This window comes from Ascaphus truei, chromosome 6 (assembly GCF_040206685.1).
Source record: "Ascaphus truei isolate aAscTru1 chromosome 6, aAscTru1.hap1, whole genome shotgun sequence".
In the NCBI taxonomy this organism is placed as follows: Eukaryota; Metazoa; Chordata; class Amphibia; order Anura; family Ascaphidae; genus Ascaphus; species Ascaphus truei.
In genome coordinates, this window is record NC_134488.1 from 123,721,060 (window position 1) to 123,746,828 (window position 25,769).

The following is a 25,769-nucleotide window of genomic DNA, read 5'->3' on the forward strand; positions in this document are numbered from 1 at the left end:
TTGGATTATGGTTAGGTGCATTGAGAGCTTGCTTGGTTGGTGATCAGAGAGAACAGGAAACGAAGGGTGGTGCACTGCAGAAGAAAACTCCACCGGACAAGGTAAGTGCAGTAAAACGTCTATTTATTGGCACATATGGGTTAAAAAAAACACTCTAACGTGTTTCACGCGGGAGGCGCTTTATCAAAGAGAGTCTCGAATCGACCATGAGGTCGACAAAGAATCGACCACGTGGATCGGAGGATCCAAGCTTCAGGCGCGGGGCTGTACATCAACGGACTTTTCATTCCAGAGGATTTCGGGTGACCCAGAGAGGCAAGAGTGTGCCCTTAAAGCACTCAGGGCCTTATTCAGAAAGCCTCGATAAGGCCCTTATGGAGCACTTACCGCCCAAAATGGCTACTCGTATTCAGATAGCTTCGATAAGTACTCGATAACGGCCTGTATCGACGCAAAATTTTATCACCATCCGAAATTCGCCAACTGAGCGGCGATCAGCCGCTTATCGACCATTTTCGGAGGGTTGATAAACTCGCGCGATTCAGAGACCCGCGAGTCGGCTGTCGCGGCCTATCGCAGCCCATCGCAGCCCTAAAAGGCGTTCTTCCCCCCAAATCCAATTCACCACAAATTTGTTGGTAAATTGGTGGGGAGATGGCCTCGATGAGCAGCGATGTCTCGGGACTTAGAAAAAATCAGGCCCCTTTCCTGCCTCGGATTGATGCCAGGTGACCCCGGAGCTGATAGCCATTAATAGGAGCTCCGGACCCCCCCGGCATGCATCCGAGGCAGGAAACATGCATGTACAGCAACTTCATTACCTTAGCGGCTAACCGCTAAGGCAATGAAGGGGTTAAACACCCGTGCTAGGCTTACTGTAAGAAACATACAATACAATACTGTAGCTAGCAAGGTTGGGTGAAGGGGGAATTTGGCCCTTAGTGGCTGTTTAGACCTTGCGAGGGGGGGGTTGCGGGGGGAGTTAACCCCTTCATTACCTTAGCGGTTAATACCGCTAAGGTAATAAAGGGGTTAACCCAACTGCTACCCACCCGCAAGGTCTAAACACCCATCCTTAGGGCTAATACCCCCTTCACCCATCCGTGAGGCCTAAGCACACACCCCTGACTGACTATACCCAAACTATACCCATTGAGTAGTATAGTGGTACATCATACCCATATAATAATAATATGGGCATGATAAGCCTCTATAGCACTCAATGGGCACCCTAATAACAATAAATTAATACACAAGACACACAGTAATAAAACGTAACTAAACTCCCAAAAAACACACTTCACTAAATAAAAACAGTAGCCAGCTAATCCAATCAATAGAAGCAATTACAACATCAACAATGAATTAATTCAACCATTACCCAATCAAACCAATTAATTCCTAAACCAACTCAAAATGAATAGTAACACTAACCAATCCAAACAATGAATTACTCCAACATTAATGAATGTAACCATTAAAACTCAAAGAAATAAATTAAAACAATCTCTGAAGTAACCATAAAACACATTAGCTAACATAATATAACATTAAGTACAAGCGAACACCAATCGCAAACCTTTTATTACATTAAGCATGAACAAGCAAACAATCACATCCACATAATAAACTGCAATGAAAAAAAGCAATAACAAGCGAGAAAGGCCCCCAAATATTGTCATAATAATGTATTAATCTGTACCCTAAAGAGGTACCGATTAATATATTATCAGTCAATGTGCCTCCCCCAAAAAATCAAAAAACACATCCAAAGATTAAACCTGTAGAAAGAGACATTTACAAACATTGAATATATTACTTACCCTTAGAAGTGCTGGCCCTCCGACTCCCGGGGAAACAGGAAGCTCATGTACCTTGAAGGCCTCCAACAGCATCCGATGCCATCCGCCATGAAGATCCAGCAAAGGTACCCCAATCTTCTTTTTTCTTTCTTTAATTACCTTCTTCTATCTTCATCTGTAACCATTCATTGTTCTTCTTTATCTTCTTTCTTCATCTGTCAATCCAAAATACCCCATGTTAAATCCCAGCCAATGCTGTCTCGTCGGCTTCTTGGGCTCAAATGAGGCGTCACGGCCTTAAATATGGCTTGTGACGTCACATTTACCCTCAAAATGGTTAACAGCCACCTGAATGGCTGTTAAAACCATGTTCCGACTTAATTTTTTTTTTTGCCGTGACGTCACTTAAAGGGAATGATGCCAGCCAATCAGAATGGCTGTGCTTCATTTGCCTTTAAGATGACGTCACGAAGCCGGCGTCACATGGTATTTCAGCCAATCAGATCGTGGGAACCAATTCAACACTCTGATTGGCTGAACTACTTTGTGATACAGCGGCCATCTTGGATTTAGTGTATTGACCTCAGGTCACTGAGGAAGCTAATGCGAAATGCGTCTGACGGTTTTTGGTCACCACAGGCCACCGTAGTGAGGAAGTGAAGTTTTTCCAGCTTGGTACACATCTCGCCTGGAGCGCATGTGCATGCGCAACGGAACGGGAGCCGTGAAGGAAGTGTGTAAGGAGAGAAGCAGACAGAGAAGGACCCAGCCCGTGCACAGGCTCGTGGGAACTTTCCCTGTTATCTGCTGAACACCACGCACCATCCAAAGACCCTACCAGCTGGAATCCAGGCCACACAAGACTACCCATCTCCTAGAGGGACGCTCTGTAAAGCCTGAACATATCTCCTCTCTATGCCAATATTGTTTGGCCGCTTGTATCATCAGAGGAGCCTTCCCCCCTCTCTCCCTCCCTCCCCCCCATCTACACCAGAGGATCAGTCATCTGATCAAGACCAGATATTTAATGTGAGTGTGTCTCCTTTTCCCATTTATACATATCCTCCCAAAGATTAAAGGCACCTATCTATGTTGAAATATTCCTCCTTGTGGTCCCCTATCTTTTCTACCTTCACATATGCCCTGGAGCTACAAGCAGAACGACGCGCCTTAGGATCCCCCCCCTTTCCCTCTCTCTCTGCAGCAGAAATGAATCGCCGGTTTAGGCCTTTTCAGAGGTTCTATGCTCTCGCTGGCAGCAACTCGCCCGTTTTGGGAATTTTGCTATCACTGGTAATCGAGCCTTTCTGAATACCGGGATAGCAACACCCAAAAAAATAGCATTTTAAATTCCCTGGCGATTTTTTTTATCAACCCTATCTGAATAAGGCCCTCAATGCTTTTGAAATTTGGGAGAATGTGAGTGTGTCCTTTCCCCATCTCATTTTTTACATGTGCATTAAACAGTATCATGCTATGTCCTCTTTATGTATTTCTTAAGAGAGAGTTAAGCGTGACCAGACATTCTCCTGTTGACATCTATGTGAGTGATTTCACTATATCACATGAGCACATTTCCTACTGGATATTACTAGTTTTGTATTTGTGTGGTTAGCACTCTATTGTGCTTTATTATTTCACTATCACTATTTTATACAGTTTACTAGAGACTGTTTATTTAAAGCTGCACAGAGAAGCCTGATTATTATTTTTCGTTGTTGTTAATTATTTTATGCTTCTCTTAATCCCACTTCTTACTGCAGGACCTGGATCCGGGGTACCAGCTACGGACAATAGGATTCTGCATCTTCAGGGGTCATGGAGAACGATTCAGGAGAATCTCAGAAATGTAGTCTCCATGCAGAAGAAGCAGGCCGACTGGCATCGCCGTGAAGCACCTAACTACAATCCTGGCAAAAGGTATGGCTCTCCACTAAAAAATCCTGTTGAAGGTGCCTACAGATAAATTGGCACCTTGTTTCATTGGTCCATTACCGGTCATCGAAAAGGTCAATCCGGTGGCCTGCCGGCTATGGTTGCCACCTTCCATCAGGATTCCTTCGGTCTTCCACACCTCTCTGCTCAAGCCTTTCATCCAGGATTCCCAGATCCCTGCTTCGACCCCTCCTCCTGAGACTCTTGTATATTAATATAGAGACTGACGCTGAATATAAGTGTTAAAACTCACAAAAATACTGTAGACATAAAGGTAGACGGGAACTTTCATGTATATAATAACACTTTAAGGGGGGGGGCAACAATAAAGGACCAAGGGATCAGTCAGCCAGACTGTCGCAGATGGGATCCAACCGCACCCCCCCCTTAATATCCACACTTCCCCATATAGGCTCCAAAGTAAAAGTATAAGGGCTATTGCCCATTACCTGAACACGGGGGTATTTTGAAGTCCAGAGATCATCTGTAAGTAAGTTCCACTTGCGTGCAATCCTGATAGGGTATATAACAAGAACGATGAGAGCAAAGGAGCACTGCTGGTAAGGGAATCCGTGGGACTTTATCAAGCTGTAACATGTATACTAACCTTCTAACATTTATAAGCCCCATTTCGCGCCAAAAACTCAGTGAAGACACACTGCGCATGCGCGCCAGTGACGCGTCGCAACACTGTGACGCCGTCAAAAAACGAAAGGCGACGAGAAGGGGGAAGAGGAAATCAAGGGAAAGGGGCACCGCACAAGCGCAAACCTTTCCCTCCAAACCTTCCCTGGGATGCCCGGAGGTCTCCCCTGAAGGGGGGTACTGTGAGGATTGGACCGCGGTCCCGCTCCCGTGACGTGAAACCGTGACGCATTGGGTGACGCCTCTCACACATGCACTGCGCGCGAACTCCGCAGCACTCCTGCTGGCACCGGACCTAGGCTCCGCCCCCGCACCGCCTCCCGTGACGCCACAGAGGAGGCTCCTGTCTCCACTACACGTCTGCATCGCATGACCAGAAACACTTGAGGGGTTAATGCTAATTCCCTTAATTACTCCCCAGCTGGGATACACTCCGCCCATGCCTATCAGTCTATGTGTGAAGACTCACTGCCTGCAGCCTTCCCATTGGCTATCTGTGCTTTATCTGCTCAGCTAGCCCCCAGGCCAATTGGCTGAGCTTAAATTTGTGTTTATGTACTTGTGCTTGCCTCAAGCATCCTGCTGCCCTGCCGTTGCTCTGTGCATTCTGCTTCATATATTGTACCTTTGACCTCAGCTTTAAACCAGACCTTTACCTTCTCTGACCCCTGGACCTTGGCTACTCACAACGACCATCCTGACCTCTCTACTTCTGGACCCCGGCTACGCACTATGACCACCCGACTTCTCCGATCCTAGACCACGGAGAGTATTATGACTATCCTGACCTCTCTTACCCTGACCCAGCTACACGACTATGACTCTGCAATCCGGACACGGTTGCACAGTTGTAGGTCGGTGTATTCTTCATCCCCACCTCAGCCCTGCGGTCCCGTCCTGTTTGTGGTGAGCACTCGTTACACACAATGATAGAGCACCCCCCATTGAAAGAGAAAGAAGAAGTCATATTTGCAATTGGCTATTTCTATATTTTAATTGTATTCTGATGTATTCTATATCAGATCCTGTATGATTAGCATCTAAATACAGCATAGGGTCTAGTAACAGCAGTCATTTAATGTCTGTTATTTATAGTCCAATTAATATCATTGAAATTATACATTTAATGGTTAAAATTTACATTGATGACTTGCTTTTGTTTTTCCTTGTCTTTTCATTTGAGCTGTTGTACAAGTGGCCATCAATTAAGCTACTTGTAATTGTGTTTTAATATTGCTATTTATATTGTTATGATTAATTAAAATCAATCAATATTTAAATGTAGTCAATTAATGTATTTTTTGAAACTATATAATAAGTGCATGTACATTTTCATTGTATAAAATTTTGAAAACGCAATTTAGACAGTTCCGATTATCAAGGCTAACCCTGAATCTCATAATCAGCTTTAACATTGTTATAATAGAAATACCATTTAATTGAATTAAAATGAGCTAATTTATACTGTGGGATGTAAGGTATAAATAGTTGGTGACATGGGAAGCCTTATAGAACTCCAGGAGAAGCCGACAAACGGGCGAAACGCGTAGGACATTTTGGAAACTTGAGGCCACCGTACCGGCAGCTCAGCACGCATTCATCTAGGAGCCCTGCTGTTCAGATAATGAGAGAGGCAGACCAGGGAAGCCGTGCGCACGCAGAGGACTTGTGGCTGACATAACCGGAGCCAGACTGGAGTGCGCCTCAAGTCACTCATTGAGTTTGACCAGTGGGGTGATTGTGAGTGTATCCTCCTCCCTCTGTGTTGTTTGTGTACATAAGTAAAACCTTAATGCTTCATACGTTTTTGTATATGTTTTTCCCCCACAAACATCCTGCTCAACGGAAAACATCTGCTGGGTGCAACCAGTGGAAATTGAGAACCAGTAACTATTGCACGGGGTTTTTATTCACACTATTGCATGTACTATTCACGTTTAATCAGATAAAGCCGCTGATACGTATTGTTGATATTTGGTGTTATTGCGGTTGGGAGACCGCTCTGATATATGAACACCAAGCACTTTTTAATATACCACGCTGGTTTTTATATTTCAATTTTCACTGATCACTTATCACTATATATTATTTCGTTTATGGGTTTGCGCTTTTTTCCTTTTATCACTTGGTAGTGTAGGACCTGCTGAAAGGGTCTATCTTGACGCGGTCGCAGGCTCGAAATGTTTTGGCCATAGGATTTGAACAAAGCGACCCATACTTATGAAAAGGAGAAACAGAGAAATAACAGGTAGTATTGAACTTGTCACATTGGCCGTAGCATTGGGGCATCTTGGTCTATTGTTTTATTTTAAAAGAAGTTTTAAACCCAAATTTCCACAATAATATAGCGTCCCCATTGAAAGAGTATTGGAAGAAGGAGGAAAAACAAGCAAACAAACCCCCCTCCCTCCTCCCTCGTCTTCCACATGCTCCCCAAGTCTTCTCTAGCTGCACAGAAGCATAGAAACATAATCATTGGCCGTAGATAAAGGAAATGGAACTGAATGAGAAAATGTCCCATATTCCTACAATAACAGACGGTACTAAAATGAATGACTTTGTTCCCCTGAACCTTCCCACCCCTTGTGTCTGCCCCAAGCAATGTTAAATGAATCGATTTGTATTTGCCATTACTACTTCCGCTGGATGATTTTTCCATATTTGTTTTCTGCAAAACAAGCATTTTTGTCTCAGTCCATCACCTACCAGCATTAATGCATAATCTTGAGTCCTGGTGTTTTTTTCCCTCCAGGAAATCTCATCTCATCTGAGAAATAACCTGCGAATATCAGAGTTACTGTGTTTGCCTGGACATGATCATTACTGAACAGGGAGTTACTCCTGCTATAGAAATATAACTTATATCAGACAGTAATCCAGTTTACAGGGTTATTTATAGTGCTACAGTATCTATTTGGTCATCTATCTGAAAGTGATTTATCTACCGTTTTGGTACCGGGACAAAAGACCTTATCTCTTAGTGTTTTGTTCATTGCATGTCAACTTTCCAATACATTATGATGTGTCAGCTAGTGTGCTGTTATCTATTTTCATTGTTTTTGTTTAGCGACCATGCAGCTTAAGCCGGGATCTGTGTGAAGTGAATTGTGCACGTTTATAGAACCCCCAACCGAGAGTGCCAAAAACATGCTTATTTGGTTTTGTGAGACTTCCTTGACCAGGCCACTGGGACCAAAAGTTCGTAATGGAATTATGGGCAAAGTAGTTCATACTGCTGCCAGACTATATAGGGGCTTATTTACCCAGTTCAGGCTGACTTTCCCCATTGAAGAAAAAAATGGTTCGATCGGCCGCTTTGAAGGTTAGAGAATAACTCTCATAGTCTGTTGTTTCCAAAGATCCAATTTTATCTGTGTGAGGTGATGCCTCAGTCTCCCATGAAAATGGGGGAGCTTGAATTAATAGCTACAAGGGAGCAGTATGATATGATATGATATCATAGGCATTACTGAAACATGGTGGGTGAAACTCATAACTGGGCAGTTAATTTAGAGGGTTATTCCCTTTTTCGGAAGGATCAATCAAATAGAAGAGGAGTTGGAGTATGTTTATATGTTAAACCGGATCTAAAACCTATTATAAGGGAAGATGTTTATGAAGGGAATGATGAAAATGTAGAGACCTTGTGGATGGAAATTAGCAGTGGAGGTAAAAGTATAAAGAAAATGTTTGTAGGGATATGCTATAAACCACCAAATAATCTGTGAGATTGAGGAAGCTAAAATACTTTTTTGCTAATGGGGAAAGCATCAAAAGTAGGTCATGTTTCATAATGGGGGAATTTATTTATCCAGACATAGACTGGGGCAATGAGATTATCATTACAACAAAAGGAAACAGGTTTTTGGGAGTGTTTAAAAACAATTCTATGTCCCAAATTATTGAGGAACCAACCAGGAGAGGGGCAATACTGGATTTGGTAATATCAAACAATGTCGAAGTAATAACACATTTTCAAGTCCTGGAACATTTGTGTAACAGTGATCATAATATGGTCTCATTTTAAATAAATTATCAAAAAACAGATTACTTGGGTTCAACAAAGACCTTAAACTTTAGAAAGGCATATTTGAATAAACTGAGGACTAATCTACAAGGAATACATTGGGATGATGCTTTTGCAGGGAAAAATTTGGAAGATAAATGAGCAATCTTTAAAACATTGTTAGAAAAGCACACTTATCAGTGTATACCCTTGGGTAATAAATATAAAAGAAATATGTCTAAACCAATGTGGCTAAATAAACAGGTAGGGGAGGAAATGGAAAAGAAGAGGCAGGCGTTTAGATCCTTGAAGTCAGAAGGGACGGAGGCATCGTATCAAAATTATAAGGAATGTAACAAAAAATTCAAAAGGGCTATCAAATTAACAAAAATGGATAATAAAAAAAGGATTGCAATAGAAAGTAAGATCAACCCTAAAAAGTTCTTTAAGTACCTTAATAAAAAAAAATAAAAAAAATAGAAAATAAAATATAGGACCCTTTCAGTGTGAGATGGACAGACAGATTATTAGAGATAAGGAAAAAGCAGGGGTAGAACAAATTATTTGCCTCTGTGTTTACCAGGGAAGAATAAATTTCAATAGTAGCGCCGCAGGAGGAAGCCACAACCTCTATATTAACAAACAATTGATTAACTGAGGAAGAAGTTCATAGGCGGCTTGATAAAATGAAAGTAAATAAGGCACCTGGCCCCGATGGCATACATCCATGAGTTCTTAAGGAGTTAAGTTCAGTAATAGCAAACCATTATATTTAATATTCAAAAACTCAATTTCCACAGGCTCACTACCACAAGATTGGCGTAAAGCAGATGTAGTGCCAATATTTAAAAGGGCTAGATCACAACCGGGGAATTACAGACCTGTAAGCCTGACGTCAATAGTGGGGAAACTACTTGAAGGTTTAATACGGGATAATATTCAGGAATACCTAATGGAAAACAAAATTATTAGTAATAGTCAGCATGGATTTATGAAGGATAGATCATGCCAAACTAACCTTATTTGTTTCTTTGAGGAGGTAAGTAGGAATTTAGACCAAGGTAATGCAGTTGATGTGATCTACATAGATTTTGCAAAGGCATTGAATACGGTTCCACACAAGAGGTTAGTGTACAAAATAAAGCAAATTGAACTCTGTAAAAAATATTTACACCTGGATGGAAAACTGGTTGAAAGATAGACAACAGAGAGTTGTCCTAAATGGAACTTTTTCAGGTTGGGCTAAAGTCGTAAGTGGAGTATCTTAGGGATCGGTACTGGGGCCCCTGCTTTTTAACGTGTTTATTAATGACCTAGAGGTTGGCATTGAGAGCAAAGTCTCCATCTTTGCTGATGTCACTAAATTGTGTAAGGTAGTAGAATCAGAGCAAGATGCAATTTCTCTCCAGAAGGACTTGGATAGACTGGAAACTTTGGCAGGGAAATGGCGGATGAGGTTTAATACAGATAAATGCAGGTAAGGTTATGCATTTGGGAAACAAGAATAAACAGGCGACTTACAAATTAAATGGGGATAAATTAGGGGAATCCTTGAAAAGGATTTAGGAGTGCTTGTAGACAGCAGGCTTAGCAATAGTGCCCACAGTCATGCAGTAGCTGCAAAAGCAAACAAAACCTTAACTTGCATTAAACAGGCAATACAGTAGATGGAAGGGAAGTAGACATAATTCTGTCCCTCTATAAAGCATTATGTCTAGACTTCAGGAGCAGATAGGACCTCAGTGGCCAGGGGGCAGGCAAGGAGGCATCAAGTTCACAAATAGGGGTCTAGGGCAGGAGGCAAGAATCGTGTTCGGGGTCACAGGCAGGGGTCGGCAGCAAAAAAACCACAGGAACAGAACCAGGACAAGAACAGACAGGGACAAGCCTAGTGCAGGCAAGGGCCTTTATTAAGGGACAGGAACAATTACAGGCACAGGTTCAGGCAGAGGTCAGGGTACACAAAGCAAAGGCAAAGAGGATCAGGAAACAGGAAACTATAAAGACAGGCAGGGACAGAGGACAGGAGCACCAAGAGGAGACAAACAGAGCAAAACCCAGAGCAGACAGAAACACCAGCACACCCGGTGGACAAATAAAAGAACTGTGGCTGGGAGCAGGATGTCTAGGAAGACCCCGACAATTTGTAAGACCACACCTTGAATATGGAGTACAATTTGGGGCACCACTCCTTAGAAAATACATTATGAAACTAGAGAAAGTACAGAAAAGAACCACCAAATTAATAAAGGGGATGGATAATCTGACTTATGAGGAGAAGCTAGCTAAATTAGATTTATTTACATTAGAAAAGAGGCGTCTCAGAGGGGATATGATAACTATATACAAATATATTTGGGGACAGTAGAAGGAGCTTTCAAAAGAACTATTCATCCAACGGGCAGTACAAAGGACACGGGTTATCTCTTAAGGCAGGGGTGCACAAACTTTTTTTTCCTGCGCCCCCTGCCTGCTCACCCCCCTTGCTTGCGCCCCCTCTTAACTTGTCTCCGGCATCAAATGACGCAGCATGGTCATGTAATGTCACGGTGCCATGGCGATGCGTCGCCCAAAGCCATCAGAGACAAGGTAAGGGAACTTACTGGGGCCTTGCGCGGTTCCCCGGCATTTCATTTAAATGCTTTGGAGAAGAGTGCGGGTCCTCTAAGTACCTGCCCCCCCCCTAGAAAATCTCCCCCCAGTTTGCGCACCCCTGTCTTAAGGTTGGAGGAAAGGAGATTTTGCCAGCAACAAAGGAAAGGGTTCTTTACAGTAAGGGCAGTTACAGTGTGGAACACAGTACCCATGGAGACTGTGATGGCAGATACAATAGATATGTTCAAAAAAAGGTTGGACATCTTTTTAGAAAGGAAAGGTATACAGAGACATACCAAATAAGTATATATGGATGGGAAGGATGTTGATTCAGGCAGTAATCTGATTGCCAATTCTTGGGAGTCATGAAGGAGTTTATATTTCCCCTTATGAGATATCATTGGATAATGTGTCACTGGGGTTTTTTGTTTGCCTGCCTCGGGATCAATATACTGTAAGTACAGATACAGGATAAAGTATCTGTCTAAATTTAGCATAGGTTGAACTTAATGGACATATGTAACCCAGCAGCCCTAACTCTAAAAAAAAAACTATACCTTATTTTTGTCCCTGTGTCCAATGGGCCAATATTATTGCTAGTAGTGTGTTGGAGTTATTATCTCAAAATAGCACGTAGTCGCGTTGCAGACCTGCTAAAAATGAAATATTTGTGAGGTGTGTGTAATACACAAAGGATACTCACATGTTACGGGATAGGGTATCCAGGCTGTCTGTTCTGCGGTGGAGCTTTAACAGCCCAGCAAGAATCTGGATCTCTCTTGCTGTGGCTCTTCTCCTCTCTCTTTTTCCTGTGTAGGGGATGTGTTTCTGCTGCTCTCACTTTCTCTCTCCTTGGCTAACAGTCTCCTACAAGCCTCCTCGCTCACCTCTGTGTGTGTCAGGCTATCTTTCTAAAGCCCCTCTCACTGTCACCTGGGCTGTCTCTCTGTGTACCTCTCAGACTGTCATTAGCTATCTCTGGGCCTCATGCAGTAAGCCCCGATAAGGCTTTTTCGGCATTTTATAGCCGTTTTTTGCCCTCCTGATTCAGTAAGCCCCGATAAGTGGGAATTATCGGCAACTTTTCTGCCGAAAATTTTTTTTTCGCCACCCGGCTGCCGATAAGCCACTTATCGGGACTTTTTTTCCCCGCCTGAATTCAGTAAGCCCCGATCAGCTTTTCGGTGCTGATCGGCAGGCCAGATTGGAGATTTTATGGCCAATCCAGCCCGCCAACTAAAGTTGGCAACTTGCTGAAGGAGAAGCATCGGCAAGGGCGACACTTAGAAAAAATCAGCCCTTTTTCCTGCCTGTGATTGATGCCGGGGTCTCCGGAGCTGATACCCGCACCGGAGCCCCCCGGCATGCATCCGAGGCAGGAAAAAGGCATTTAAAAGCCACTTCATTACCTTAGCGGCTAACCGCTAAGGCAATGAAGGGGTTAACCCACCGTGGCAGCGTTATTGTGGGTAGCGGGGATGGGTGAGGGGGGTATTTGGCCCTGGGTGTGAGTTTAGGACTTGCGGGGGGGTTGCGGGGGCACTTAACCCCTTCACGACCGTAGCAGTTAATACCGCTACGGTCCTGAAGGGGTTAAGGCCTCCCGCTACCCACCCGCAAGCCCTAAACTACCACCGTTGGGGCTAATACCCCTTTCACCCACCCCCACTAACCATAATATTAAAATAATTACACACCCCAGCCCCACAATAACTACATAAATAAATAATTAAAGAAATATATATATATATATATATATATATATATATATATATATATATATATATAAACCCAACAACACCTATACCCCCCTAACATACTGTATAGTAATGGGTACAATGACTATTATCCACAAAAGGATAATAGTGCAGTTGTCCATTTACAATACATACACACCAATAAAGACATTAAATAAATGTAGCACTCACCCATGTGCGGCTGCCACGATGAAGGCCATCCTCATCTTCATCCTGCCCATGCCCCATCCGCTTCTGCAAAACAGACACAATAATTAAAACATTCTATGTAATGTCCCCTAACCCCTTAATCACCATAACGGTTATTAACCGCTACAGTCATTAAGGGGTTAACCCATCATCACCCACATACCCTCTCCCACTAACCCCCCCAACCCTGAGGCCCAACCACCCTCACCCACTATCCACAGGGGAGTACTACCAAATACCCTTGGGGCCTATACCCCCTCCCCCAGCACATACAGTACAATAATGAGCCAAATAACTATTATCCACATAGGTATAATACATTATTTGGCCATTATTAAACACATTCAATACCGTTAAAATGTAAAGAAAATTGTACTAACCTCATCAATAAGAAGTCTCCGTCGCCAGCATCATCCTTGGGGTCCGTTGCCAACATTATAAATAGCCACAACATTTGAATATCATTAACATAACACTGAACCCCTTAATCACCTTATCGGGTACTAACCTGAAAGGTAATTAAGGGGTGAAGCCATCCTGCAATGCCTACAACAGTTATGCATAACATCCTCAGTGAAATAAATACCCATTGCCTAACCAAATTCCATTTAATCATTCAATCTGTAGGCTCACATGCCTCATAAAACATTGCATTTACAGTGTATACATGTAGCACAACATGCAAACTGCCTGTACACGCTGCAAATCAATGTTAACAATACAATAATCCCACTCAAATCGCCATACATCACAAGAAGTATATTATTTAATCCAATAAACTCACCATCAATGAATTAACACACATCAATTACATCCCTAAACAATTAAAATACCATCCATACCAATTACACAATGAACTAAAGCTATCCTAACAGAGAACCACTTCAAAACATAGAAAAAAGTACACCAACAATTACAATATACTAAAGCAAGGCTTTCCATATCCTACTGTACGGCCTGGAAGCCCAAAACTTACATCTGTCTAAAAATAAAATACATTTAGCACAGATCAATGCATAGCCACAATGATTAACAATACAGAATAAGAAGCTTTAACAACACTATCATTTCTTACCCTGTATATATATCTGTACACATACATACAGACATACATACAGTGGGAAGAAATGATATGCATTATAAAAAATGAAAACATGAAAAAGCAACAAAAAAAACAGTTACATTCAATACATTTCTTTCTTAAACTTACCATTACTTGCCCCCACCGACTCCCGTTGATCAGCTTACTCACGAACCAATCCACGACACCATCCAAGACACCATCCACGACACAATCCAAAAACAGGAAACCATAAAAGAAAAAAACATTACAAATTAAACATTAAAATAATAAAACATGACAATCAAGGGTTGTACTAGTTTTATTCTTAGTGAATCTGTATTAAAATACCTTGTTCCGGGGTCTTCTTGACGTCCGGTGCCACGCCCTGGTCTTCAATCTTCAGGAGGAAGTCCTTCCTCCTCGGCGTCTGGCTTCAAAATGAGACGACATAGGCTTTTATAGGCCTATGACGTCACATTTGTCGTCATATGGTTCCCACGGCCCTGATTGGGCCGTGAAAACCATGTGTTTTGGCCGATGTGAAAAAATTTGATGACGTCACTTAAAGGCAATGCCAGCACAGCCAATCAGAATGGCTTTGCTGCTATTGCCTTTAAGAAAACGTCATGAAATGACACATGGCCGGACTCACATGGTACTTGAACCAATCAGAGTAGGGATGGAGTTCCCACGCTCTGATTGGCTGGCTTACCATGTGAGTCCGGCCATGTGTCATTTCATGACGTTTTCTTAAAGGCAATAGCAGCAAAGCCATTCTGATTGGCTGTGCTGGCATTGCCTTTAAGTGACGTCATCAAATTTTTTCACATCGGCCAAAACACATGGTTTTCACGGCCCAATCAGGGCCGTGGGAACCATATGACGACAAATGTGACGTCATAGGCCTATAAAAGCCTATGTCGTCTCATTTTGAAGCCAGACGCCGAGGAGGAAGGACTTCCTCCTGAAGATTGAAGACCAGGGCGTGGCACCGGACGTCAAGAAGACCCCGGAACAAGGTATTTTAATACAGATTCACTAAGAATAAAACTAGTACAACCCTTGATTGTCATGTTTTATTATTTTAATGTTTAATTTGTAATGTTTTTTTCTTTTATGGTTTCCTGTTCCTGGATTGTGTCGTGGATGGTGTCGTGGATGGTGTCGTGGATTGGTTCGTGAGTAAGCTGATCAACGGGAGTCGGTGGGGGCAAGTAATGGTAAGTTTAAGAAAGAAATGTATTGAATGTAACTGTTTTTTTTGTTGCTTTTTCATGTTTTCATTTTTTATAATGCATATCATTTCTTCCCACTGTATGTATGTCTGTATGTATGTGTACAGATATATATACAGGGTAAGAAATGATAGTGTTGTTAAAGCTTCTTATTCTGTATTGTTAATCATTGTGGCTATGCATTGATGTGTGCTAAATGTATTTTATTTTTAGACAGATGTAAGTTTTGGGCTTCCAGGCCGTACAGTAGGATATGGAAAGCCTTGCTTTAGTATATTGTAATTGTTGGTGGACTTTTTTCTATGTTTTGAAGTGGTTCTCTGTTAGGATAGCTTTAGTTCATTGTGTAATTGGTATGGATGGTATTTTAATTGTTTAGGGATGTAATTGATGTGTGTTAATTCATTGATGGTGAGTTTATTGGATTAAATAATATACTTCTTGTGATGTATGGCGATTTGAGTGGGATTATTGTATTGTTAACATTGATTTGCAGCGTGTACATGCAGTTTACATGTTATGCTACATGTATACACTGTAAATGCAATGTTTTATGAGGCATGTGAGCCTACAGATTGAATGATTAAATGGAATTTGGTTAGGCAATGGGTATTTATTTCACTGAGGATGTTATGCATAACTGTTGTAGGCATTGCAGGATGGCTTCACCCCTTAATTACCTTTCAGGTTAGTACCCGATAAGGTGATTAAGGGGTTCAGTGTTATGTTAATGATATTCAAATGTTGTGGCTATTTATAATGTTGGCAACGGACCCCAAGGATGATGCTGGCGACGGAGACTTCTTATTGATGAGGTTAGTACAATTTTCTTTACATTTTAACGGTATTGAATGTGTTTAATAATGGCCAAATAATGTATTATACCTATGTGGATAATAGTTATTTGGCTCATTATTGTACTGTATGTGCTGGGGGAGGGGGTATTAGGCCCAAGGGTATTTGGTAGGACTCCCCTGTGGGTATTGGGTGAGGGTGGTTGGGGGGCTTTGTGGGGGAGGGTATGTGGGTGATGGTGGCTTAACCCCTTAATAACTGTAGCGGTTAATAACCGCTATGGTGATGATGGGGTTAGGGGACATTAATTTGGATGTTGTAATTCTTGTGTTTGTTTTGCAGAAGCGGATGGGGCATGGGCAGGATGAAGATGAGGATGGCCTTCATCGTGGCAGTGGGACATGGGTGAGTGCTATATGTATTTAAAGTCTTTATTGTTGTGTATGTATTTTAAATGGACAACTGCACTATTATCCATTTGTGGATAATAGTCATTCTGCCCATTACTATACTGTATGTTGTGTATTGCTGCTATGTTTATTGGGGGCATTTGTCCCCAATAAACATGCTACTATGCGTTAACCCCTTCATTGCCTTAGCGGCTATCCGCTATGGTAATGAAGCAGCATTAATGTATTTTAATAATATTGTGCGGAAGCAGGAGGCCCCCTGAGCTGAAGCGCATTTATTTGTGGCTCAGAGACCCCCTGCCTCCCGAGTTACAGGCCCCGGTTTGGGCCATCGGTTACAGTGTGGACGCCATGTTTATTGCGGGGACGCTATAAACATGGCGGCGACGCTGCCACCCGATGACACATACCAGGGCCTGTAACTCGGGAAGCAGGGGGTCCCTGCTCCACAAAGCAATGCGGTTCAGCTCAGGGGACCCCCTGCTCACTGTACAGTATAATTAAAAAGACATTCATGCTGCTTCATTACCGTTGCACATAGCCGCCAAGGTAAGGAACGAGTCTTTATTGATGTGTGTGTGTTTTATTTATACTGTACATGTGCAGAGGGTCTCCGGAGCAGAACCGCGTTGGTTTGAGGTCCGGGGACCCCCTGCCCCCCGAGATACAGGCCCCTTTATGGGGTGCCGGTATCCCTCTGGTTTGTTTACAGGTCGCGGTCACGTGATCGGGACCTTTAAACGCCGAGGGATACCGGCACCTCATAAAGGGGCCTGTATCTCGGGGGGCAGGGGGTCCCCGGACCTCAAACCAACACGGTTCAGCTCCGAAGACCCCCTGCACATGTACACTATGAGTAAAAGTTGTTTTTAAATACTTTTTTTGGTGCCGATGTTTGCGCTGAGAGAGCGGCTTGTCTCTCTCAGCTGCAAACATCTATCGGCACCAAAGGCTTATCGGGAGCCTTATCGGGAGCCAGGCTATATCGCCACAGCTCATCGGCAGCTTTGTTTTCGCAGTGCTTCGGCAGGGATCGGAAGGATTCGGCCCTTACTGAATACTGCGAGGGCAAATCGCCCAAAAAAAGCCTTTTCGCAATTCGTGCCGAAAATTTTGTATCTGTGCTTACTGCATGAGGCCATTAGTCTCCGAATTCTATACATTTTTCTCCTTATCCAATCCCATACAGTATCTCCTGTCATATGTTGCCAGGCAGATCAGGGACCGCGTATCTTATTCATTATCACACCATGTGATAGGTGCAACAGATTAATTCTGTATTGTCCACTGTATACTGTATATATATTTCTAGCAGGGGCTACACTTATATAAAAAAAGGAAAATGGTTTGATAATGAACCATTCTCACAACTAATTTACAGTGTAGTTGCATCCAGGTTCTAACACACCATCTGATACACTAGTATTGCCAGAAATGTACAGCCCGGTGCAGGCCTCGCTCACTTAGCCACAGTTTGTGCACCTTTGTGTGTATTATTATTGTGCCTAATTACCAGGGAGTGTATGTAGTAGATAACAAGATCAAATAATATGTGCATGGAAATCTGGCCAACTCAAACAGATGAACGCAGATACAACAATGGAGAGGAAGAATAAAGTGTTTTTGACCAGACGGTAAACTTGTACAACTGGCCAAAAGTTAGTTGTGCTGATAGCAAGCAGAAAATGTGGGTTAAGAGCGTGACGATCTTAGAATTCAAGAGAGTATGTCATGTAGTGTATAATGGGTATAAAAGAGGAGTCAATAGTCATAACCCATTACAAATAGGTATCTCGGCTTCTGCGGTGTATCTGTACGTCATCTGTCTACCAGGGACTGGGTAAATATGTGTCCTGTATACTTACTCTGTATCTCTGTACATTATATCTGTATCATATATATCATCACACCAAGCTCGTTTGTGTTCTCGAATAAACCCAACTCACTTTTCCATATTCTGTACTTTATTTCTAAATCGTTATTCAAAAAATATGGAAACACAGCACTTTTGATATTCATGTCCTCTTTCTTTTTACATGCATTACAAAAAAAAAATTGTTATAATTATATACATATATATATAATATACACATATTGTTCAAATTGTTCACAGACCCAGCCCTGGGAAGCAAAATAGGACATTACAATCTGTGCAAAAAGAAATATAGATTAGATACCCTTACTCTTTGAAAGATAGATTAGATACTCTTACCCTTAGATAGATAGATTAGATACCCTTACCCTTTGAAAGATAGATTAGATACTCTTACCCTTAGAAAGATAGATTAGATACTTTTACCCTTAGATAGATAGATTAGATACCCTTACGCTTAGATAGATAGATTAGATACTCTTACCCTTAGAAAGATAGATTAGATACTCTTACCCTTTTGAAAGATAGATTAGATACTCTTACCCTTAGATAGATAGATACTCTTACCCTTAGATAGATTAGATACTCTTACCCTTAGATAGATTAGATACTCTTACCCTTAGATAGATTAGATACCCTTACCCTTAGAAAGATAGATTAGATACCCTTACCCTTTGAAAGATAGATTAGATACCCTTACCCTTAGAAAGATAGATTAGATACTCTTACCCTTAGAAAGATAGATTAGATACTCACCCTTAGAAAGATAGATTAGATACCCTTACCCTTAGAAAGATAGATTAGATACTTTTACCCTTACATAGATTAGATACTCTTACCCTTAGATAGATTAGATACTCTTACCCTTAGATAGATTAGATACCCTTACCCTTAGATAGATTAGATACTTTTACCCTTAGATAGATAGATTAGATATCCTTACCCTTAGAAAGATAGATTAGATACCTTTACCCTTAGAAAGATAGATTAGATACTCTTACCCTTAGATAGATAGATTAAATACACTTGGCTAGATTGATTAGATACCCTTACCCTTAGATAGATAGATTAGATACCCTTACCCTTTGAAAGATAGATTAGATACCCTTACTCTTAGAAAGGTAGATTAGATACTCTTACCCTTAGATTTTATTTATTTATTTATAAAATATTTTACCAGGAAGTAATACATTGAGAGTTACCTCTCGTTTTCAAGTATGTCCTGGGCACAGAGTAAAACAAAATAATACATGGTTACAAATACAGTTACATAAATGAACAAGGTATACATTATATACAAGACATTGCGTGCACAGTTAAAGAAAATATATATTATGAGCGTATGAAACAGTTACAGACCAGATTAAAGTGTGAGACAGCCTTAGATTTGAAAGAACTTAAGATGGTGGTGGATATGAGAGCCTCTGGTAGGTTGTTCCAGTTTTGGGGTGCACGGAAGGAGAAGGAGGAACGTCCGGATACTTTGTTGAGTCTTGGGACCATGAATAGTCTTTTGGAGTCTGATCTCAGGTGATAGGTGCTGCATGTGGTAGGGGTGAGGATCTTAGATACATAGATAGATTAGATACCCTTACCCTTAGATAGATAGATTATATACCCTTACCCTTAGAAAGATAGATTAGATACATTTAGATAGATTGATTAGATACCCTTACCCTTAGAAAGATAGATTAGATACCCTTACCCTTTGAAAGATAGGTTAGATACCCTTACGCTTAGATAGATAGATTAGATATTCTTACCCTTAGATAGATAGATTAGATACCCTTACCCTTACCCTTAGAAAGATAGATTAGATACCCGTACACTTAGATAGACAGATTAGATACCCTTACCCTTAGAAAGGTAAATTAGATACCCTTACTCTTAGAAAGGTAGATTAGATACTCTTACCCTTAGATAGATAGATTAGATACCCTTACCCTTAGATAGATAGATTAGATACTCTTACCTTTAGAAAGATAGATTAGATACTCTTACATTTAGATAGATAGATTAGATACCCTTACCCTTTGAAAGATAGATTAGATACCCTTACCCTTAGAAAGATAGATTAGATACTCTTACCCTTAGATAGATAGATTAGATACTCTTACCCTTAGAAAGATAGATTAGATACCCTTACCCTTAGATAGATAGATTAGATACTCTTACCCTTAGATAGATAGATTAGATACTCTTACCCTTAGAAAGATAGATTAGATACCCTTACCCTTAGAAAGATAGATTAGATACCCTTACCCTTAGATAGATTAGATACTCTTACCCTTAGAAAGATAGATTAGATACCCTTACCCTTAGATAGATAGATTAGATACTCTTACCCTTAGATAGATCGATTAGATGCCCTTATCCTTAGATAGATTAGATACCCTTACCCTTACCCTTAGAAAGGTAGATTAGATACCCTTACACTTAGATAGATTAGATACTCTTACACTTAGAAAGGTAGATTAGATACCCTTACTCTTAGAAAGGTAGATTAGATACTCTTACACTTAGATAGATAGATTAGATGCCCTTACACTTAGAAAGATAGATTAGATACTCTTACACTTAGATAGATAGATTAGATACCCTTACCCTGATAGATAGATTAGATACACTTAGATAGATAGATTAGATACCCTTACCCTTAGATAGATTAGATACCCTTACCCTTAGATAGATTAGATACCACTACCCTTAGATAGATTAGATACCATTACCCTTAGATAGATTAGATACCATTACCCTTAGATAGATTAGATACCATTACCCTTAGATAGATTAGATACCATTACCCTTAGATAGATTAGATACCCTTACCCTTAGATAGATTAGATACCCTTACCCTTAGATAGATTAGGTACCATTACCCTTAGATAGATTAGATACCATTACCTTTAGATAGATTAGATACCATTACCTTTAGATAGATTAGATACCATTACCCTTAGATAGATTAGATACCATTACCCTTGGATTAGATACCATTACCCTTAGATAGATTGCTAGAATCCCTGATATTTACAATTATTATTATTGTTTATTTGTAAATCACCAACATATTCTGTAGCGCAGTACAATGGGGGTTCAGGTATTTGATAATGATGAAAACAGAGCTACGTATAAATAAGGACAAACATGCACAGATACACAGAGGTACCGAGGGCCCTGCCCATGATAGCTTAGTCTAAAGGTTACAATTATAATATACATGGTGGAAATAAGTCAGGCCCATATTTACCCAGCAGTGTTTTGCCAGAAGATACCTGGAGACTTGGTCTGTAAAGCAGAGGAGACTTTACTGGAATAGGCTGTACGCTGTCTCCCATTGCTGGAAGGTGCCGTATAGCGGAGCGCTGCTCAGTAAATATGTTAGAGCATGACCTTTCCCCCCCATTATATCACAGAAGTGGTTTTATAATCACTGTTAATATTTGGGCTTGGCTAGATTACGTTTTTCTGTGTATGGTTCTTTCTAGTTAATGTGTGTGCCGTGATTGGGCTGGGATTCTATAGGTAATGTGTAGTTACACAATGACACTGATATGTCTACTTTATTTCCTATCTACATACCTTTTAACTGCTCGATTTATATCTTTTATGAGAGAGAGAGCGAGAGAGAGAGCGAGAGAGCGAGAGAGCGAGAGCGAGAGAGCGAGAGAGCGAGAGCGAGAGAGCGAGAGCGAGAGAGCGAGAGAGCGAGAGAGAGAGCGAGAGAGCGAGAGCATGTAATGTACTGGGATCAATCACACAAATGATGTCTTTTTGGCGCTGTCTTTGATTTTTGTAATTGTTCTCAGTCCCTCATTCACTGTCTTTTACTGTCTTTATCTCAAAATACTAGATTGCAGTATGCAGGGAATCGCAGTTCTGCTGCTGCTGGGATGTGGTGAGTGAAGATTTTAACGTAGTGAATTCTTAATCCCGTTTGTGTCTGGGAAATCATTTTGTCTCTAGAGTTTTGACTGGAGGCACGCGCATCCTTCGTGGGTTTTCTAAAGAATTTTCTTGGTTAAAAATAAAGACAAGTGATGTGTGTACAAAAACAAGCATACAATGTGTATGTATATATATATATATATATATATATATATATATATATATATATATATATATATATATATATATAAAAGCAAAAAACAAACAAAAGCGCAAGCTCCATAGCACGTAACTGAGTAAAAAATAAGGTACATTTATTTAAAAAATCAGCAACCCATAAGAATGTGCACTTACAGGATTTCAAACAGAACCATTCGTGGGACAGAAATCTCTATTGTGGTTATCTGCGGTGGTATGGTAAGTCCCAGGTTTACAGAGTGGATGTAAACAGCCCAGGTTCACCATGAATTGGCAGCAAGATACTGTATAATGGCATCCAATGTATATACAGTATATATATATATATTTGTTTTTTGTGTGTGTGACAACTTTGTCAACAGTAGATTAGATACCCTTACCAGTGCAGAAACAAAACAAAATACCTAGCTTCCTCTGGAGCTCTAGCTGACATACTTGTCATTTCCTGTGACTATATATATATAGTGCTATATATATATATATATATATATATATATATATATATGTATATATATATAGTGCTAATTAGCTACACCTGTAGCTAGACTCTACCGGAGGAATATAACCTCCTGCATGTTGGAACCTACACTAGCTGCACTATCCAGCAGATAGAGACGGTGACTATCACTATATATATTATATATATATATATTATATATATAGTGATAGTCACCGTCTCTATCTGCTGGATAGTGCAGCTAGTGTAGGTTCCAGCATGCAGGAAGTTATATTCCTCCTGCAGAGTCTAGCTACAGGTGTAGCTAATTAGCAGAGAATTCCTGAAGGAACAAGGGTTTTAATAAGCAGGCAGGCAGCTCTCACACTAAGAGATATTGCGAGAGAGAAACTGCGAGAGAGAGAGACTGCGAGAGATAATGAGAAAGAGATAATGAGAGAGAGAGAACAAGAGCGAACGAGAGAGGACTTCTCCCCAGCCAGGAGAAAGCTTAGAAAGCTGGCTGGCATGGTCCCCTAGGCTTACAGGACATTGGTCGGAGAGTCTTCTGGGACTGCCTGGGTTACACACCCAGGAAGCAAGGATGTGACTGCTGTAGAAGCAGGGCGATCCTGTCCATGACATTTGATCCAAAGTGATTTCCTGGACATTCATGGGTGGGATTACCCTACAGCACCAAAATAGATAAGGACTGTTATATTTTCTTATTGGACTTATGTATTTAGATAAGGACTGTTATATTTTCTTATTGGACTTATGTATTTGCAGTCCATGTTTTGGGGTGGTAACAGTTTCGCTAGCCACCCAGCTAGAAATGGCTGGAGTTGTGTAGTTAGTCTCCTACGAGGAGTAGATGTTTATTTTATGTTTTGTTTTGCCTTAAAGGGACGGTGTGCCTATTATGTAGTTATTACAGTGCAGTAATAAAAATCCTGTTCAACAAATCCCAAGGTTTCCTGCCTTAATCTGAGACAAAAGACCCTGCACCTTGACAGAGGCATCACAATTATATATATATATATATCTCATACATCAATGAAAAGAGCGGCATCACACCGGGAAGTGTGGGTGTGGGATGGGGGGAAGAGGAACTAAAATAGGCAGCCGTGAGATTGGTTCCTATGTTATGGTGCTTATGCCAGGGAAGTCGATAGTATCCAAGATTAGAGAATTCTCAGGCAAGTACATTTATAGGCTCTATAGCTCTCATGTAGCCGACTCCATGTGAAATCGGTTCTCGCTAGTACTATGCTGCCAGCTGCTCTATACCTCCGCCATCAATGGCTCATTCATAGCCTCTCCCTTGTGTAGGTCTAACCTACACCTCCAGTATGACCCTTTGTGATGTCTATGACGTCAGTGCACCCAGCGCCCAACGCATGTTTTGCTCCTGGGCTCCACATCACATAACTACATGTACCAAATAAAGAAGAATTTACAATACATCCGATCTCAGACGCACTATTAGAGAGGATTGGGGTTCCTTGCAATGCATCTGATCTCAGACTCCGCTATTAGAGAGGGTTGGGGTTCCTTATTTTTGGCAACACCCGGTGAGCGGTGAATGCTTTTTTCCGTGTTTGCGCTGTCAACCAATCCCCTGCAGTTTCTCTGCGCTATCAGAGAGGGTTGGGGTTCAGACACGCTATTAGAGAGCTACCAACAGGTCAGCTTTTCAGGATATCCCTGCTTCAACACAGGTGGCTCAACCAGTTGCTCCACCGAAAACCTGACCTGTTAGTAGCTCTTGAGGACCGGAGTTGGCTACCCTTGCTCAAAATAATCTTATAGATTTTATTATCCTGCTGTGTATTCTGATTCTTGTAGCTTTGATTAACATGTCTGCGTTAATAAGCACACTGATCAATGTAATGCAGACCTGCGTAATGATTTCCTGTGGGTAATGCCCTACTACTGGCATCTCTGCTCCTGCATGTCCTGCATGTCCATCATGTTCCTGCATGTCCCTGCAAGTCCATGCATGTCCTGCATGTCCCTGCATATCCTGCATGTCCCTTCATGTCCCTGCATGTCCCTGATTTTCCCTGCATGTCCCTGCGTGTCCCTGAATGTCCCAGCGTGTCCCTGTGTGTCCTTGAATGTCCCTGAAAGTCCATGCATATCCTGCATGTCCCTTCATGTCCCTGCATGTCTCTGATTTTCCCTGCATGTCCCTGCGTGTCCCTGAATGTCCCTGCGTGTCCCTGTGTGTCCTTGAATGTCCTGCATGTCCCAGCATGTCCCTGCATGTCCCTGTATGTCCCTGCATGTCCCAGCGTGTCCCTGAATGTCCCAGCATGTCCCTGCATGTCTTCTGAACTGCAAAGTCTTTTTTTTGCCGCAGCGAAAAAAATATCAACTGAAAACGTTTTCTTTATTTCCTAGTACTTTGTCTGTCGATGGTGGATGGAGATGATTTTACCGAAATGCCACCAGGTACAGTAAACATTTTCCTAGTGTTGGTTGTCTAAGTAGATAGCGACAGAGCAACTTAGATTTATATCTAGAGATGGGCAAATCAGTCACAATCGGTTCCGCGGAATTACCCGACCGTTCCATTCAAAATCCGCTCCGCGGTGTGAAATCCGTCGGCGGATGTTTCCAGTTTCAATCCGTGCGGATTAACCAAAGACTGCCATTGGATACAGTTCGCTGGTGCATTTAACTAATCCAATACGCGCATTCAGCAAAATTGCATTCTTGAAATCCTCCAGCGTGTCGCGGAATCCACGGTTTGGATTGTCGGTAAAAAAAAAAAACGGAAAAGACGAATCGCCCTTTTTGAGACTGATTCGTGGATATCCGCAACCGAAAGGAACCGGCCGATCTGAGACAGAGCCAAATCCGCAAAATAAAGTGAGTATGCTCACTGTCACTACATGACCCAGTGAGCGTTACTGGTTGGTACCACTGAGGGGTCT

The 25,769-nt window shown here is 41.5% G+C and overlaps 1 protein-coding gene across 1 annotated transcript in view; it reads left to right on the top strand.

The window, feature by feature from the left end:
• Positions 1 to 25,769, top strand: part of LOC142497828 (zonadhesin-like) — a 162,464-nt gene that overhangs the window by 8,625 nt on the left and 128,070 nt on the right. Inside the window, exons 2-4 of the mRNA XM_075606185.1 lie at positions 3,566 to 3,722; positions 22,159 to 22,203; positions 25,234 to 25,284. Of these exons, the coding sequence (XP_075462300.1) occupies positions 22,167 to 22,203; positions 25,234 to 25,284 (88 nt within the window). The 5' untranslated portion in view covers positions 3,566 to 3,722; positions 22,159 to 22,166. The remainder of the gene's footprint in view (positions 1 to 3,565; positions 3,723 to 22,158; positions 22,204 to 25,233; positions 25,285 to 25,769) is intronic.